This window comes from Crocodylus porosus, unplaced genomic scaffold, assembly GCF_001723895.1.
Source record: "Crocodylus porosus isolate Cpor-Errol unplaced genomic scaffold, CroPor_comp1, whole genome shotgun sequence".
NCBI classification, from domain to species: Eukaryota; Metazoa; Chordata; order Crocodylia; family Crocodylidae; genus Crocodylus; species Crocodylus porosus.
In genome coordinates this window covers 185,922-203,954 of record NW_017728934.1, presented here as the reverse complement: position 1 = coordinate 203,954, position 18,033 = coordinate 185,922, and the positions used below count along the sequence as shown (strand labels likewise).

The following is an 18,033-nucleotide window of genomic DNA, read 5'->3' as shown; positions in this document are numbered from 1 at the left end:
ATGGGAGTCTGAGAGTGATGGGAGAATTGGGCACAGTGCCCCAGGGGCAGAGGCATGGTTTGTTAGCCATGTAGACGGGGATGGATTGAACTGTTCCCATTGGAGGCTCTGTGGGACCCTAGGGCACAGGGGTAATGGTGGGCTGACTAGTGCAAGTCCAAACCCCATGCACCGAGATACAGGTCTTCAGGCAGGCATCCTGCAGACAGGCAGGGCTCCCAGACCTATTGCTCTTGGGCTCCTGGGCTCTGGCAAGGAGGAGCCTTTTCCTGTTTTCTTAGCTCCAGTCTAGTGGCCCGTGGGGTGTACCCCAGCAGCCCGGTCCCTGGAGAGAGACTGGGAGGCAGGGAGAGGATCTCCCAGCACGTTCAAGGGGCTGGGCCTGGCTCTCACTCTTTCACAGGGGTGTGAATTCTGCAGGAGAGAGCCTGCTCTGATCCCGGCATGGGGGATAAAGGGCCAGGGAGGGCAGCGTGGCTCTCAGCCAGTGGGGCTGTGCCAGTGGTGACCGGCACCTTGCAGTTGCCCTGGATCTGTCTAGCAGGCAGCATGGGGATGGTGACCTCCTACCAGCCTACATTGATTTAGCTTAGGGCAGAGAGGTCACAACCCCATTTTTCAGGCTCAGATGACCCAACTGGTACAGAACCCAACTCTGCCTCTGCGCTGAGGAAAGCTGCCCTGGTGCCACCAGCAGCAGTGCTTGGAAGGGGGGCAAATGCCTGGCTAGACCCAGCCTGAGGGGCACAGGGGCCATTTCCTACCCGAGGAAGGAGCTAGGCTTCTCTCCTACCCCTCTGTTCCCTAAGGGTCTGAATCTGTGGGGAAAGATGGAGGCAGACCCTCAATCCCAATCTGGTTTATTAATCTCTGATGATCACTCTGGTTATGCTGCCTCCAGCCTCTAGCTCTCGCACAGGTCCTCTTTGCCCGTGTCAAAGAAGGAGCTCTGCACGTGCCGGGCAGTGCTGATGGTTGCCGCTTCCTCCTTGCTGAGCTGGAGGCTGAGGATGACCTTGCAGGCCTGGATTTGCACCTCCTCCTCAGGGTGGACAATGAGAGCGAGCAGGCGGTCGGCCAAGCGGGAGCTGTCCCCGAAGAGCGCCTCGTGCAGGGACAGCTCGTTGTACTCCCAGTGCACCGACTGGTACTGCGGGGTCAAGCGGCCCTCGCTCAGCCGCTCCGCAAACACCAGCACCTCTCGGAGCAGGTTCCCAGGCAGCGAGGCATGGAAGAGGTTCAGGAAGTCAGCATGCACCTTGGGGCACAAGGGGAGGCACCGCTATGGGCACAGGCCAGCAGCCCCTGCCTTGGCTCTGACTGCCCATCCGGCTTCAAGCCCTGTGGGTCTGTGGGAGTCTGATCGGACCCCAGCCGCAACCCCCCAAGGATGTGTCCACAGGCAACAGGATCAAGCAGCAGATCAGCGGCCCCCCTGAAGTGCACCCGGACACCTGTGCCCTGAAGAATAGACCTGGACATCTCCCAAGCACCAGCTTTGTGCCCTCTGTAGGCCTGGAGCACCCTGTGTTGGCTGTGGGATGGTGGACTCAGCCAGCCAGGCTGCACGAGCCTCATGATGGGAGTGACCAAGGAGGAGGCTTTCCTGAGTACAGCAGAGGGGAATGGTGCAAGGTCGGGGCTTGGGTGTGCAAACAGGGTCCTTTGATGGCCAGTCTCAGGTGCTGCCTGCAGGAACAGGCTGCCTACTCTCCGGTCCTTGCCTCCCTTCAGGATCCTTGTTCCCCCTGCTTGTCCGGGTCTGGTTCCTGCCAGTGCTGGTGACAGGCTGGCCCTTACCTGGCAGTTCAGGATGTCGTACAGGAGGTCTTCTTTCTGGGCCAGGGTGCTCAAGAGCTTGAGAACCTGGACCTGAGGAAACACTGATGGGAAGTCTCAGACCAGGAGTCAGGATGGGAATGTCTCAGCAGAGCCCTGGGCAAAGACCAGTGGCCAGCAAAAGACAGTGATGGACTTGTAGCTACTTCTGTCCCAGCCCTCCCCCACGGAGGATGGGGCCGGAGCATTAGGTCTGGGAGGACATAACCACGGTCAGTTCAGCTGACTTAGGGTGAACTTGGCTCCAAGTCCAATGGGGCTCCCTCAAACTTTTGGCCAGTCTCCATTTCCCTTCTCTAGGTCCAGGCTTCAGATGGGGTTATATCTTGCATAGCCCCTTCAAGAACAGCTCTGCTCACCCTGAGAGCACCAGCGGTGCCCCCCTTCCCACCCTGTGAGGACATTCAGAGGGAAAGATGTGCAGGGAGCTCCCAGCTTCTCCTCACCCCAGGAAGGGCACTGGAGGTGAAGGAGGAAGAGGAGCTGGGCAAGGAGGAACACATGTGCTTCCCTACCTGAGTCAAGCTGCTCCCTGTCTGCACAATTTCCATCAGGGCAGGCATCGCCCTCCTCAAGAGGGGGTGAGTGTGATCTGGCAGGGGCAGCCCATTCAGGAGCCTCAGCCCCGCAATGTGCAGCTCCACATCCCAGTAGGAGGTGACAAGCTCCAAGATCTTGGGCACAAATTCCTGCATGGAAAGACACGGCGGCAGTGTAGCTATTGGCTTGGCACCTGAGGCCTCTGGCAGGCCCGGTCTGGCCTGGGTGCTGGGTAGTTGGCAGTGCTGGAAGCCAGAGGGGCCAAGCTGAGAAGGGGGAACGCTGACCTGGATTTTAATTCTAAACTTCTGGATGCCAGCGAAAGCCTTGAGGGCATTCAGGGCGTGGATCTTGACGTCTTTATCTCTGTCATCCAGGTAGGATGCCACCAGCCGGATGTCCTCATAGGAGCAGGCAGAGGCCTGGAAAAGCAAAGTGTAGACCATGCAGGCACTGATGCCACCTGCCTTGAGAACTGGCTGTGCCCGTCGGTATGGGGCTAAGGCACGACGGGGCTGGGACCCCTTCAAGCACCGAGATGGGGAAAAGCTTCCTCTTCTGTATGTCTGCCAGCAAGGTGGGGAATGGCTGAGCTTATCTGAAGCCCCCAAGAGTTCAGGCTTGGAGCCTTATTTAATCAGTTGCTGCCCTGGCCCCACACTGCTGTGGCTTGTCCCACCAAAGGGAGCAACGCTTTCATGTAGCCACCACCTACCTCCCAAAAGCAAAATTAACTCAGTGACCCCCTTGTCCCTTTGATCCTGTTTGTCTTATGGAACCAAACCAGCACTGGCCACAAGGCCTCCTTTCATGCAAGGGCAATGCGCCGTGCCTATCTCCCCTCTTGGGCTTTTTGCTGTGTTCAGTGTTCTGCAGATCTCCTCCTAGCTGTGGCTTCAGCCCCACCTGTGATCTTGTCCCCTCCTCTGTGTTAAATGACAGTGCCTGCCTCCATCTGCCTCTCTCACCTCAGCCCACTTTCTGGAGCCAGGGAGTGATTTCTGAAAGTGCTGCTACCTTTCAGAGTCTGAAAGTCCCTCTGAGCATTGGGATCTGCCTTTATAGGTAGTGGGTTCGGTGGTGCTGCGGGGAGCAACCGGCAGGCTCTGAACATACCCAGGCATCAAACCCTCTGCAGCTGAGGATGCCGAGCATAGGCTATGCTTGACCTTTAGGAACATCTGAGACAGGACTTAATCAAATTCCCAACCCTGAGCCCCTTCAGATGCATGCAATGCAGTCTAAAACTAGGCCTTTCTGCTTGGGCCCACAATTTGTTCAAAGGCAAATTCATCAGCTTCCTTCTCACCTAATCCTGGCAAGAGTCTTTGCCATGGTGGAGGAGCAAGCAGAGTCCAATGGAAACCTGGGAAAATTCCCACAAGGGACAAATTCAGCTTAGGAGTTGCCCCCGTTCCTCCCTTCTGCCCTTGACTCCACCTTTCTCCTAGAAGCCAGCATACAGCTTGGAGGCTGACTTGGGAGTCTTTGCTGGCCTGTGCTTCCTCCCTAGAGCTGGGAAAGCACTGATTGGAAAGAAAAGCCTGAACAAAAGGTCTGCTCTGGATCTGAACCTCCCCAGAGCCACAGGCACCTCATGGTCTGGCACAGGCAGGTCTCCGATTTAGTTGTGCTTTCTTTCAGGGAAGCACCTCCAGCCGCAGGCTCACCTCCAGCTCCAGCAGGTAAACGCACCGCGTGATGCTGTGTAGTATCATGCTCTTGGCGTATTCATCCTGCTTCTGGTTCAGGGACATCAGGAGCCTCCGCAGCTCTCCAGAATCCTTCGGACCTAAATTCTCTTGCTGCACGGCGAGTTCTAGGGATGAGCGATCAGTAATGAGCAGAACGTAGGCCCCAGAGTGAAGCTGCCAGTCCAGGATTTCGGCTTTTCATATGGTGAAACATGAATAGACTCTCTTGCCCAAACATTGGACCATGTGTGACAAAGGCCAGGGACAGGCATGGCCAAGGGGTCTTGCTCCAAACCCCACCTTCAGAGCAGGGTTGCCGAAAGCTTTGCCAAAGTTCACGGCCACTTGGCTGAGCTTTGCATATGTCTCCTTCCAGCCCCAGGAGGAACTCAGGGTGTCCGTCCCAGCCCCTGCGCCCCACTGAGATTTCAGGCAGGTTCTGGGAGTGCAAATGCCATGGAAAACTTGAACCCAAACCCCCAAAGGTCTTTTGAACCTGAACTGAAACAAGACATGGATGAAATGGATATGGATGCACACGGATGACACCAGGGAGAGGGGTCCCCCTGGCAGCAGGAATGGAGTGACGCTTTCTGGGGACAGAGAAACGAACACTGATGGTCACCACAACCTCATGCTAAATAAAGGCAAAGAATAAAAGCAGGAACAGCGGGCGTTAGTATAATAATAGGGACAAGTTGGAACAAATGTTCTGCTCTAACCAACGTAAATACTGCATGTGCCTTTAACAGCAGTGTTGAGCATATGCGATAGCAACTACACAGGGTCTTAGACCCTCCATGCATCCTCCTGACACTAGCTAACTCGCTCTAGGGCCCCCGAGATCCCCTGAGCAGGCTCATTGTTATGACTAGAGATGGTCCTAAGTTACATCTGGCTCCAAACTTCTCCTGCATTTGGGGCTCCCTGCATCCAGGACTATGCCTGGGGCCCACATGGAAGAGATGGGGAAAGCAATTTGCTGGGGCCGGTGGCAGGGCCGGGACTAACATTCAGACTGCTGTTCCCTAAAGTTCCCCCACTGTCTATGCCAGCAATTGTACGAGGGTCACAGGCTGGGAGCAAGGGGAGTAGGTCCTTGTCCTTGGTGGCCTGAAACCTTCTGCCAGAAGGCTGTCCCTGCTGAGCCCCCTGCCAGGGAGAGGAGCAGTCGCGAGGGGTTCAGATGGGCACTGCTGCCTTCTCTGTCTCTGCGGAAGCTGAAATCTGTCGCTGCTACTCACTGGCGATGCTGACAGGCTCCATGCTGAAGGCAGGGCTGTTCAGTCCTGCTTGGATGGTCCTGTACAGCAAGTAGATGGCCCCAGCTCCTGTGGCCATACTGAGCATGTTTTTACTGGTGAACTTCTCCCAACACTGCATCTTCCTGCCTCGCCGCCTGGCAGCTGCTGAGAGGAGCCACGTTCTGGAATCGGAACTGCAGTGACTGGACACTGCCCGGGCGGCTCCGCGCTGGAGGTACGAGACTGGTCATCACGCTCTTTGTGATGTCACCACAGTCCACCATGACATCTCGGGCCTGGCAGCTGGGAGGGGCATTTCCCAGGGGCTGGACTCCTGGGTTATTTGTCCTAGCATTGACTGTGGGCAAAGCTTTACCCTCAGTTTGCTCATCTGTAAAATGGGAATAATGATGTCTCTCTCTCTCTCTCTCTCTCTCTCTCTCTCTCTCTCTCTGACTTCCCCTCTCCCCCTTGGTAAAGTGATTTGGGATCTGTGGAAAGAAAGTGCTTGGGGAGAGTGGACACAGGGAGGATGGTACCGTGACTGCACTTTAGCCCAGTTTTAAATGACCTGGACACTGTTCCTCTGGGAGACTCCCCCAGAGCCAGCTCTGGCTGTCAGAGGTTTCTAAGATTCAGTCTCCATTTGTTCCATGACCCCTTTTTACCTGTCCACAGCCTGAGGTTTAAGCTCTTTAAACGTTGGCAGCAGAGAAGGGCTGAGATCAGCCCTCCCAGCACCAAACAGATTCCCAGGAAGGTTGGATCCTTGTCTGGGCCTGAGCTCTGCAGCTGTTGGCTTCGTCTGCAGCAAGTCTCCCTGGCCCCTTGGTCTGATTATTGGGAGCGGCTGACTTCAAGTCAGGACCTGAACTCTGTGGCCTCTCTGAACTGCAGGCTGCTATCCCTTCCTTTGGGTGAGAAAGGGCAGCTCTACTTGTGCACTGAAACCATGCACAGGCAGGTCTCTCCCAGGAAAGCAGGATGCTGAGAACATCCATGGATTCGCAGACATTTCAACCACAACGGCTCACTTCATTTTCCCCTCTAATCTCCCGGAGAGCACTGGCCAGAGAACCTCCTCCAGTTATACCTGCAGGGCGCCCCGTTACTGTGCGTCCAACCCAAAGTACCTGCCTCCCTGGGAGTCAGGCCCCTGGGAGCCATCCTCAGCGCCCCCCCTTGCCATGTGTGATGCTGTCTTCCCATTTGCTTCTGGGTGCAACCCTATAGGGCAGGGCGCATGGCTTGTTCTGCATCCGTGCAGCAGGCAGCTCATTTGGGATCAATTTGCACTGAGGAATAATTGGCACGTTACTGAGATTGCTTGGGACGTGGACCAGCTGTTGTTTTACAGGTGTCCGGCGCCTAGCGCACTGGGGTCCCGATCCCTGATGGGGATAAATAGGCCATAAATAGCAGTAATTCAAGGGGCTTGTTACCATCCAGGGTTCCCAGCAGGGTCTGGTGCCTGCTCTCCCCTCCCTTCACCCTCCCTAGTGCTCTTCCAGGCAGCAGCCACTAGGCCCGACTCTTCTCTTCGGAGCAGTGCGGCCTAGTGGACAGCGCACCGCCCCAGTGCTTAGGACACCTGGATCCTGCTCCTCGCTCCGCTGCGAGGGCAAGTCAGTGCTTCCCTGTGCCTCATCTGTGGAGCCGGGCTCAGGCTCCTGGTCTCCTTCCCGAAGCGGTGTGAGCGCAGCGGCCACGGGGCGCTCCGCCGGAGCTGCGGGAGTCACTGCGCATCTCGAGGAAGTTTGCCCAGGACCCTGGGAGCCAGCACCTGCACAGCCCCGTCTCCCCAGGGCAGGTGCAGAATCGCAGGCCTCGCTTCTCGAGTGGGGAGCACCCAGCCGGCCCCGGTAGAGGGCAGCAGAGCCCGAGGGATGGCTGCAGGGTTTGCACCGGCCTCATCCTGCCCTCCGCCTCCGCCCGTCCTAGGGCCCGTGCCCTGAGCTGGAGGGAGGCAGGGTTGTGTGGTCCCTGTGCTGCCTGCTGGCTGCAGCGAAGCCAGCCGTCCCACCCGCCTGCTTCCTACTGCAACCAGTGTCTCCCGCCGCCCCCAGCGCACGCCCTGGCGTCGGGGCAAGTCAGGCCACACCGCCTTTCCTCTGAGTCTCTCCTGAACTGAACCAGTGCTCTGGACGGGGCCGGCGGGGCCGTGCCAGAGAAGCCGCTGTCTCAGAGGAGCGGTTCCCCGCCGGCCTGTTGGGCAAGCAGCAGCTTGGGTTGCAGCCTGTCCGGCCAGGCTCCCCCAGGACCTGCAGCAGGGCCTGGAGAGTCTGCGCTGCCCTTCTCAGGCCTCCGCGCCCCCAGAGCAGCTCCCGGTGCGCTCCAGAGACGGCTCCGCTGTGCTGCAGAGGGAGGCGAGCCCGGTGTCTTCAGCAGCCGCCGCACCTTTGCTCCTTGCAGCTCAGCTGCGTGTCCCTGCCCCTGTACTGCTGAGCGGAGGGGTGACTCCCCTGTGGCTGCGCTGTCGGACGTAAACACGGCGTGCAGCCCAGCGGCATCAACGAGATCCGCTCAGCGCTGTTGGTCTGGGCACAACGGTGTTATTTATGGCCAGGATCGTGGGGGCTTCCCTCTGGAGGGAGGCAGCAGAGGGGGTCTCTCCCATCTCGCCGCGCCGGTGGAGGTGGGCAGCCCCTCCCCAGCCTGCAAAGCTGCTCCCGCGCGGAAGCGTGGCGCCCAAGCGGATGGTGGGGGGAGCACGTGGGAATGTGAGGTGGGGGCTGAGAGATCTGGACCGGCGCCAAACACGCACAGGCTTTTCCAGCTCGGACCTATATTTACTGGTGAGGCTGCAACTTTGTTTTGGCAGCGTCTGCTGGTAAATATTGGTTTAAACCGAAAACCAGACGCCTGACTCACAGCGCCTCAACAAACACAGGAAGGGGCCCTGCAGCCCGAGGCGCTGGGGAGCTTCGGCGGCAGCGGGGCATGGTGTGGGGTGCAGGGGCTCGCGCGGCAGGGAGGGCAGCGATAGGGGCCAGCATGCAGGGTGGGGCGGCGAGCGGGTGTCCCCTGGTGCGGACAAGGCCCCACCAGACGCTCAGGCTCCAGGGTGGAGGTTGGTGTCCCTGCCCCGCTCTCCCCACCCGGTGCCAGGGCCGTGCAGCAGCACAGCTTTGGGTACAAGGAGCAGCAGGTGACGCGGCAGGGGCAGGACTCGGCTCCACGGGCACGGGGCGCTGCCAAGCTGCTGTGCGGTAGGCAATGTGGCGCGGAGCGGAGCGCAAGGGCCCTCGGGGAGATGATCCAGTTCAGTGGGAACTAAGGCCAAGGGCACTTTGTCCCAACTGAGCCCATCGGGGCCTGGGGTCTTTATCTCTGGCAGGGGCCAGCTCCTTCTTCAGGGTCCCAGGAGCCTGCCCAGCTCTAAGCGTCAGCGTTTCAGAGGGTCCTAGCCGGACGCCAGGTGGAGAGGGATGGTTTGAGCAGCAAGGGCAAGATGTTTCCTCTGTCAGGACCGAGACCAGCACGTGGACCCCAGCCAACAGGAGCTTTTTTCCCATCTTTTGGAGCTTTCTGAAGCAGGTGACTCCTTCCTTGGTAACTGGAGGTGCGTGACGATGCCTGGAGCTTGGGGGTGGGCGCGGGCATGCAGGAAAATGATGACGTGACAGCTTGCCCTGCAATTTACTCCGTAACGAGGAGGAGACAGGCACCAGCTCCCCAAAGCTGGCGCTACTGGACCGCCCGGTCGCCACAAGGCCAGGCAGCAGGTTTGTACCGAGCAAGCAGCTACTGTGGGATTAACTCGACTCGGGGCGTGGACACACAGCCGTTACCGCAGCACGCCTTGCACGTGGGATCGGAGCCGCCGCGTCACCCTACAGTGGAGGGGCGCGCCCCGGTAAGGCTGCGTGTCAGCCATCGACTCCCCTTTCCTCCAGCGAGCGGGTCCTGGTGCGAAGAGGCGCGTCACGCCAACACGCCCGCCTCCCTCCATCCACGCGCACGACATCCTCCCCAGGGGGACACGGCCACGTGCCCTCCCGCCACGCTCGTGCTCACGCCCAGCGGGCAGAGGGGGCACATCTCCGGCCTGGCTGCAGCCTGGGGGGCTGGCTGCATGTGCCTGCTGCCTCTCCCCTCCGCAGCGAGCGCCAGCAGCCCCACGTCCCGGAGCCGTGTGCGCTTCTGCGAGCACCGCCAAGGCCTCACGCTCCCTTCCACGGAGCTGCTCCCCAAAGACTCTCGCGCTGTCTCTCGGCCTTCCTTCCCCTCCCCCTCGCCGGGCTGTTTTTAATGCCGAGGGTACAGGATGTTCTGTTCTCTCTCTTTCACTCTCTCTCATGCACAGCCTCTCTCTCTCTCTCTCTCCCTCTCTCCCCCCCCCCTTCCTGTTGGGCTCGTGGCCTTCACCTTTTTTTAACTCTTCCTTTCCACGGGGTGGCCACCTCCATGGACTAGGCAACATAAATAGCAACGGGGAAGGTGCCCTTTGCCTTCCCCAGCTTACGTGGCTGACAGCCGTGCCCAGGAGCAGGCAGCAAGCTCCTTTAGCCACCAGCCACTGTTCGCTCTGCAGCCACCCGCTCCAGTTTCCAAGGTGGTGGGGGGGGGGGGGGTTGTGTCCCCTCCATCCCCGGGTCCTGCTTTCTCTTTTGCTCTGAGGTTGACTTGGCTTGGGTGCAGGTCCCAATGCAGGGAGACAGCGTACAGGGATGTGCGGCCCATTTGGCCAGAGCCAGCTGCATCTTGGGACCATCCCTGCCTTTTCCTCTTAAACCCAGTGCTCAAACCTGGACCCGTTTCTAGGGAGCTGGCTGCGACTGAAGCCAGCGAGGGCTGCGGATGGCTCCGTTCCTTTGAAAATACAGCCCGTGACAGAAAGTTGGGTGGCCAGAAGCTGCCGAAACTACTCCGCTGGAATTGGCCTGGGAGATGCATCCAGGGTCAAACAACGCATCAGTGGTGGAATTAAACCAAACCCAGGGGTCCTGGCTCCTAGTCTTTTGTTCCCTTCATCCCCTGGCCCTGCCATGTCACATGTTAGCATCATTCAGAACTTCCTGTCGCCTCCTCTTTACCCAAATGATGGCCATCGGGGTGATTTTCCTCTCACCCATCCCAGTGGACGTCAGGAGTGATCCCCAGACCCCGTTCTTGCCTCATCCCCCAGTGTGAACCCAAAGGAACGGCACTGGAGCTGATTTCCATTTCATGCCCCCAACGTCACTCGGGAAGAGCCACATGGGCATCGATTCTTGTCTCGCCCGATGTAAATCTGGAAGAACCCATTGGGTGTGGTCCTGCCTCATCCCAGAGTCTGTGGTGTGAATGAGGAGTAAAGCCACTGAAATCGCTGGCTTGAGGAGACTGCAGCCTGTCGGCTTGGACTGTACCTGTGAGGGGCTCTTAGCAGGCATTGGTCCTGACAGGGGTCATCCTCTCTCTCCCTTGGCCAAGGAGAGGGTTTCGGCTATGCTAGCTGCGGAGACCCAGAGGATTACTCCAGCGCAGACAGGATCTAAGGCTGGATTTGGAGCGGCAGCACGTTTGCAACGCCCCCCCGTCCCCCTTTGGGCAGACTCTGGGCTGCGCTGCACAAGGGCCTGGTTGCTGGACTTTAGCTACTGGCCAGGCAGAAGAAAGCCTTTGAGCCCTGACTCTGGGGAGGTTGGTAATTAGTGCTGAGAGCCTTGGATGCACTCATGACCTGGGTGCCCACATCCTGTGCTGTGCAAGACTCAGCTTATCTGACGGGACTAGGTCATATGGGAACGCTTGCTCTGTGTGGTGTAAGAACGAGATTGTACCATGCTGATGGGGACATTCACTGCCAATCTCTATAGGATGGGACAGGCCTGCTGGAGTGTATTTAGGCATGCCCAGAGATTAGACAAAGGCTAACCTAGGGGCCTTGCCCTCCTCATTACCAGTTGCCTCCTAGCTAACAGATGGACGAAACAGCTTGATCTTGCATTGCACGTTGAAGTCTGCTGCACTATAAATACTGTGCGGCACCTTCCAGTATGACTAATCCTGCTATAATTATTGATGGGACGCTAACAGGGTGTTTTGGCCCACTGCTGGCTTGAATTCTGACTGCTTGAGCCTAGATAGGAGGATGCTGAAAGCTTGCACAGGTGTTATGTAAGATTTGCACCTGAAATGCATGACTCTTGTGAGATTTGCTGGGTTTTATAGCAAACTTCCACTGTTTGTAGTTGCAAGAGGTTTTTTGGCTGCAACTAGATTGGAAAGTAGGAAGCTTCAAGGGTTGGGCTTGGACTCTGATGTCTCCTCCCATCTCTGCTGATGGTTACAAGTTGCAGTTCTGGCCTGTTTGGGGTTATGCCCCTGGGGCCTCGGGGCTGTCTCTCATCCAGGGTGCAGATTCCACACTTGTTCCTAATCTCCTCCGACCCACCCACCCTTGCACTGGTTTTTGCTGAATTTAAATGCCATGAGGTAGCAACCACCTCCCACCTCTCTACCCCTTTCCATCCGAGAGCCTCAAAGCCACACAGCCAGAGCGAGGCCAGTGCAACTTCTCCTAATGAGGGGGAAGGGACTTGCCCAAGGTCACACAGGGCGTCAAGGGCAGAGGAGACAAGAACCCAGCAGCAGTGCCTTGGGGTAGCGGTGAGCTGCCTTTTTGGCCCCCGAGCTGTGCCCGCTCCTGCAGACTGGTTCCAGCGTATGCTCTCATGGCTGCCTTGCCCACCTGCTTTTCTGTGTGACCAGCCTTCACACAATGCTCCTCTTTATCACGGGCCACAGCTCTCCCCACCCCCAGCAAAAGGGAACAAATGGGAGGTCAAAGCAGCCTACAGCTGACGGAAAGTGCAAATGCTGATGTTGGTGCAAGCAGCCTGGAGCGGCGTGGGAGGGCACCGACCTGTCCTCTGCTAAGGTTCGTTCTGCCTACATGCCAGCCTACAGCAGTGTGGGTGGGTGCCCATGTGTGCACGTGTGTGTGTGCACGTGTGTGTGTGTGTGCATGCATCCCCTCATACAAGGAACCAGAGGGAAAATCTGGCTCCTGCCAGACAGCAGGCTCTACCTGAACAGCACAGCTGTCTCTCCTCGAGGATGGTGGCCTCAGCCCAGCACTGGGACAGGCTGCTGTCCTTGATGGTGCCTCAGCTACTGTTCCCAGCTCCCGTCCTCATGGCGCATTGTCTGGCAGCTCCCTCCCAAGGAGGTTTGTAAGCCTTTGTGCCCTCGTAGCCTCACCCTCACCTTGCACGAGCATCAGCACTGTTTCACACATGGGGAAAGGGAGGCACAGGGGCAGGAAGTGAGCTGCTTCAAGTCAAGCCACCTGGTATTATTTGGAGGCTTGATGTCTAGGCGTGTGTTGGGTGCATGCGGCTGTCCCAGGGTGATGCCAGCAGCCTGCTCCTTACCTGCAGCTGAGGGAGCTACTGGGGCGCCCGGATCCGACTCCTGCTGGGGACTGCAGTGGTGATGTATGGCTCGTTAGCACTGACATCTATGGAGCAGCCAGGCTGTCCTCAAAGAAGCTACAAATAGCCAGAGCTGGAGAGCTCAATCCTGCCCCAGCAGAGACCAGCTGGCAGACAAGACCTGGAGGTGCTGAGAGTCGTGGCTGTGCACTAGAGCAGCACGGGGAGCGCGTGTAACCCAAGCTCTACAGGTCCAAAGCGTGTGTCGGTGCTGGGGCCTGGCGGGGGGGCATGTATGAAATGCAGCTAAAACAGCAGTCGGCCGCCTTCCTTCTGGGTGGTGACTTCCCTGAGGTTTCCAGCGACTCCTTCAAAATGCATCTTGAACCTGCTTTCCACCCTGGCTTGATCCAGTACAACCCTTGGCTGCATTTAAGAGTTCAGCTTGTGCTTCTACCGTGCTGGGCTGCCAAAAGCACCTTTCTGGGGATTTGGGGGAAGAACTGGTGAGGTCTTTCTGAAGATGGAGTGTGTTGAGGTAGAGACGTGGAGTCAGGAAGAGTGGCTGCAAACATCTGCCTGACAGAGGAATAGCAGCAGCTTGTGCGCAGCACCTGCCTGCAGCCCCTGCTAGTCGGTAGAGGCTGCTCTTGACCAAGGAGGCTGAAATGACCTAGAACCGCTTATAAACAGGCAGAAGCCAAGCAGCACCGACCAGGACCCAATCCTGCATATGCTGGAGCCCAGGGGAACCTCGCTGCTGACTTTGCAGGGATAAGATCAAGCCCGGTGTCACTTGAGGAGGGGAGCGGACCGCAGGGTGCCCATGCACGGGGGTGGGCGCCTTGGGGTGCATCACAGGAGAGGCAGCTGGCTGGCTTTAGATGTGTTTGGCCATCGCTTTTGCCCCCAGCCCTGAGGAATCAGTAGGGCTGGAGCTGCCAGCTATTCATCCTGCCGCTCTGCAGGGGAGGATCATTCCCTGTCGTTGGCACATTCCTGTGCACACAGTGTCCTGGCCTGAGCCATGGGATAGTACAGCAAGCTCCGCTGCCGGCCTTGGGGAGGAGGTGGGAGCCAGAGGGAGGGAGCATGTGTTTGGAGCCGTTGACCTCAGATGGAGCTGCTTAGGAAACGGATAGCCACCGTCTCTGCACAAGTCTTTGTTTCTGCCCTGGCTGCAGCGCTGGCCCCAGTGCTCACGGAGCATGAAACGATGCCCACGGCCTCAGCATCAGCTCAGCTTCTTTGAATGACCTTAGGTCAGGAGTGAGCAAAATGCGGCCCGGGGCCCTGCCAGGCCATTCCATCCAGCCCGCGGGCCCCTAAAAATTTTAGAAAATTAATATTTATCTGCCCCTGGGCTGCCTGTCGTGCAGCCCTCGATGGCTTGCCAAAACTCAGTAAGCGGCCCGCCACCCGAAATAATTGCCCACCCCTGCCTTAGGTGCTGGTGCTTCACCAGGAGTGTGCAGCAGGCCAGGACAGAGCCCTGACTCCTGCATCCCTTTCACAAGTCCCTTCCCCTCTCCATACCTCAGTTTCATTGCCTTTTGGCTGCTGCAAGCTCTTTGGGGCAGGCGCCATCTCCTCTTGCATTTGCCCAGTGTCCAGCACAGCCTGGCTGCAATCCGGTGGGTCAATACTGCGATACGTATGTCTCAGCTTTATTTCTGACCGTGGGGAAGTCACTTTTCTTCCCCGTGCCTCGGTTTCCCCCTTCTAAAGTGGAGTTGGTAAGTCTAAACTCCCCCACAGAGGACTATATAATGTCTGAGGGTTAAAAGGATGGGTTAAAGAAGCAGGAATCATTATCATTAGACAATCCTTGTCAGTATTTTGCTGAAGAAGGCAGTAGTGATTCCAGGCACGTACCACAGAAATGGCAGCAAGTCTGGGGGCACAGCTGTTGCAATGGGAGCCATGGGCCTCGTCTAGAGGGACAGAGACAGGCCGAGGAAGGACTGAACGTGTTCCCGCAGGGTCACCCCGTGCTTCACAGCTATGGGAAGCACTGGCTGTGCCCAGGCTGGCAGAAGGGAGCTTGCAGGGCCCCTGGCCTGCCTCTGAAATAGCAGTTGTTTTACCAGAGCCTGCCTCTCTTCAGGGCGCCGGCGACAGCACTGGCAGTGCCAGTGGGAAGACGATCTGCCTTATTATGGACCCTGCAACCGAATTTTTCCAAAGATGACCACACATGGGGCGTCAGGCCAGCAGGCTTTCCATTGCGCTCCTTGGAGAATCACGCCTCGGGACAAGTCTCAAGCCGACTGCAGTCCGCAAGGCCAGGAAATAATGGACGTTGGGGGCCTGCTCTGAAGCATCATGGGGGTAAAACAAGGGGATCCAGCGATTACCCATACAAATGGACTTCTTCACTGAGGCAGCCGAACTTGGATGGCCTGTCGGGTCCTCTCTGGCTCTGACTCCCCGATGAACGCAGCCTGTGCTGCCTCCCGTTGCCAACACCCTTAGGTTTTTCCTCAAGTCTTGGCTGGGATCGCACAGCCATGGAAAAGGTTGCACAGATAGATCCAGTTACGAATTGTCACTCAGAACTTTTGAGGAAAAGCAGCTCGGCTAACGAGAAAGCCCAGGAAAAGCTTTCCGGTGTCTGAAATCCTTCTTGGTCCCAAAGGTGCTGTTTGGCAGGAGTTGGATCGTTTCCCCCCCCGACACCGGCGCAGCGCAGTGAGCACTCCCAAGGATTTTCCTGTTTTTCCCCCCACTCTGGTTTTTCCAAACTTCCACAAAGCTATGGAAAAAACACAAATGCATAGCTAGGCAGGCAGCCATGGGAGGAGAGGGATTGTTAGCCATGTACCAAAGGACACTCTCCAGCTCCAAGGCGCTGGTGCCTTTTCTTCAGAGCATCGGTTGTTTCTTCAGGATTGCGGTCAGGATTCCTGCGACACAGACTCAATTATGCTCCGCAGGGTCCTGGCCAAGACACTCCACCTGTTTCTGCACCTGGGAAATGGGGCTTTTTCTTCCTGTGTTCGCGAGCGTTCGGGATTAATCTAGTTTTGTTCAGTGCTCTGAGCATCTAGGACACCCGCCACAATGCCATCTCCTAAGTTGGCGTCTGGAAGATGATTGAAGTCCCCAGGCCTCTCTAACCACCTGGCCTATGTCTTCTGAGTGGCAGCCATGGAGAAAGTAGGAGATTATGTTTTGCCACAAAATGTTATCTGACTCAGTTTCCCTGTTTAATCTCATGCTGCTTGTTACCTGACCTCCAGCAGTTAGCTACTTTCTGGACACGGTTACTGAGAGTGGAAGATCAGCAATTGGTGGATCAGTGTGTGAGTTGTGTAGCCATGTCAGGGCTGGATGAGTGGACCATCATGGCTCACTGGTATTTCACTAGGTCCTCCTGGACCATACAGTGGATTTGCTGAAGAAGCTGGTTAAACCAAGATAACTGGTTAAGCCAGGAAGGGGCCTGGGCTTGACCTAAGCTCAAAACCTATGGTGAGGAAACTGAGTCAGGGGAAAGGGGGCAGGTGTCCTTATTGTTCTGTCTAGACCTGCTTTCTTCCCTGCGCCTGCTGAAGAACGATTCGGTTGCTGAGCACACACAAAGTCTGCATGCCTGTTTGCTTCGACTGTGACGTACCCATGAGGATGGGAAGTGTGAACCAGAGTGTCCACAAGGCAGGGCCTCTGGGGAAGGGTTTTCCTAAGGAACTGGGGTAGTTTGAGGGTCAGCACTGGACAAAGGGGCCTCCCATGAAGTGCTGGCAGCCCTGGGCTGTGCCATGGGAGTGTACCGGAGAACAAGAGCTGTCTGTGACCCTGGGAAGCTTCAAGCAGGCTGGTCTGGAGCATGAGGATCCAAACAATATTCTGGTGGGCGTCCAATGCATGACAGCCGCTGACCCTGAATTTGTTTCCACTGTCGACTGCTGCTGTGAGCTCCCTGTATCTCCTCAAAGGCATGTCAAGGATGCTGATAGGAACAATACTTGGCCTTCTGTAGCATCTCTCATCCAGAGACCTTGAAATGCTCCGCAAAAACTAGTGGGTCATGTGGATGTAAACACCCAGGAGAGATGGAGGGGGGAGGGATTATTAATGCTGGAGGAATAATTTATCCTGGTTTTGCCTCTTGTAAAATCATTTAGTTCATGTCTGATTCCTGGAGGCAATCAAGCCGCAGAGCATCACACAGGCACATATCCACACAGAGCCATTTTAAACTGTGTTTGCACATGTGTTTACACCAGAAGTGTTGACACGCTTTTCCAATCAGGGAAGGGAACAAGGCCACGTGACGTTACTGCTCAGGTGCAGCTAATGGTGCTCTGAATTCAGAGGTAATACGCTGCCGGGTTCAGAGCCAGTCGGTAGAGCGAGCCCAGTGAAGTGGGGAGCGGTAGGGCCTCCAGGTATTCCACCCCCAGGAGCAAAAGCAGAAAAAGGGTAAATACTTGTGACGAATGGTGCAATCTGCTTGAGGAATGAATTAACACGGTGCACTGGAGGTGGGAGTGCGAGGGGAAACCAATGGAATGAAACGGACCCGAAGAAACCTTAGGGTCAGGATCTCTCGTGCTGATCGTGTATTGGGTTGTGGAGCATTCTCCCTCCGGAAAGAGGAAACTCCCATCACCTGGTATTTTTAGGATTGACTTGAACACCATGCTGGCCAGCAGCCCTGTACAGGGGAAGGAATCTTGTGCTAATTGATTATGGGTTTTTCTCTGTTTTAGAGATGAGCAGAATGTCACTTTTGCCGCCTGAGCAGCAAAGCTGGACATACAGACCCCAGGAGTCCTGAACCTGGTGTGCACCTTGCACCGCGGATTCGTTCGCAAGAGAGAAGCAAGCTCCCGGGACTCTGCTGAGAGCTGATCTGGATGGACAGCTCTTGACAGATGAATGGGTGGGGGGGTTAATGCCTCTTTTTACTGCTCGCAGCCCCAGTGCTCTGCTCAGAAGCCCTCAGCCGTGCTCTGTCAGGTTTGCGGCTGACCACAAGCCTGCAGGAGTGGTTTATCTAGCGACAGAGTACACCCACTTCCCCAGCTGCTGAGTCAGGCTGTTCCCTTTGCTGCCTCGCGCTCAGTACATTGTGTTCCAGCTCTGCCTCGCTGGCACGTCGCCCAGCTCACATCAGCTTCTCACTCTTGTTTGTGTTCTCAGCTTGCACCGAGGGCTGGCTTGCAGCTCCCAGCCATCCCCTCCCCACCCCCTGCCCCAGCTCTAGAGGGGATAGGCAGAGAGGTGGGTGGGTGGGAGGCCCACCTCCTAGGCCAGAAGGAAACCCTAACTTTGTGGTATAAGGTGCTGAAGGGAACTCAAAATGAATGGGCAGCTTCATAAGGGATTAACGCAGTGAGCTGGATGTGT

The 18,033-nt window shown here is 57.0% G+C and overlaps 1 protein-coding gene across 1 annotated transcript; it reads right to left on the bottom strand.

Moving 5' to 3' along the window:
- Positions 1-860: 860 nt before the first annotated feature.
- Positions 861-7,132, bottom strand: ARMC12 (armadillo repeat containing 12). Its single transcript, XM_019546212.1, has 6 exons — positions 5,318-7,132; positions 4,050-4,198; positions 2,667-2,801; positions 2,355-2,528; positions 1,801-1,872; positions 861-1,258 (listed from the first exon to the last, which is right to left on the bottom strand). The coding sequence occupies exons 1-6, from the start codon at positions 5,454-5,456 to the stop codon at positions 905-907; spliced, it is 1,023 nt and encodes a 340-aa protein (XP_019401757.1). The 5' UTR covers positions 5,457-7,132; the 3' UTR covers positions 861-904.
- Positions 7,133-18,033: the final 10,901 nt, after the last annotated feature.

Bases quoted from the DNA above. Each gene is read 5' to 3' on its own strand.
- ARMC12 (XM_019546212.1), bottom strand. From the start codon at position 5,456: ATGCAGTGTTGGGAGAAGTTCACCAGTAAAAACATGCTCAGTATGGCC. The intron at 4,199-5,317 runs GTGAGTAGCAGC...GCTCATCCCTAG, and splicing joins GGAGCCTGTCAGCATCGCCA to AACTCGCCGTGCAGCAAGAG. The intron at 2,529-2,666 runs GTCAGCGTTCCC...CTTTCCATGCAG, and splicing joins AGTTTAGAATTAAAATCCAG to GAATTTGTGCCCAAGATCTT.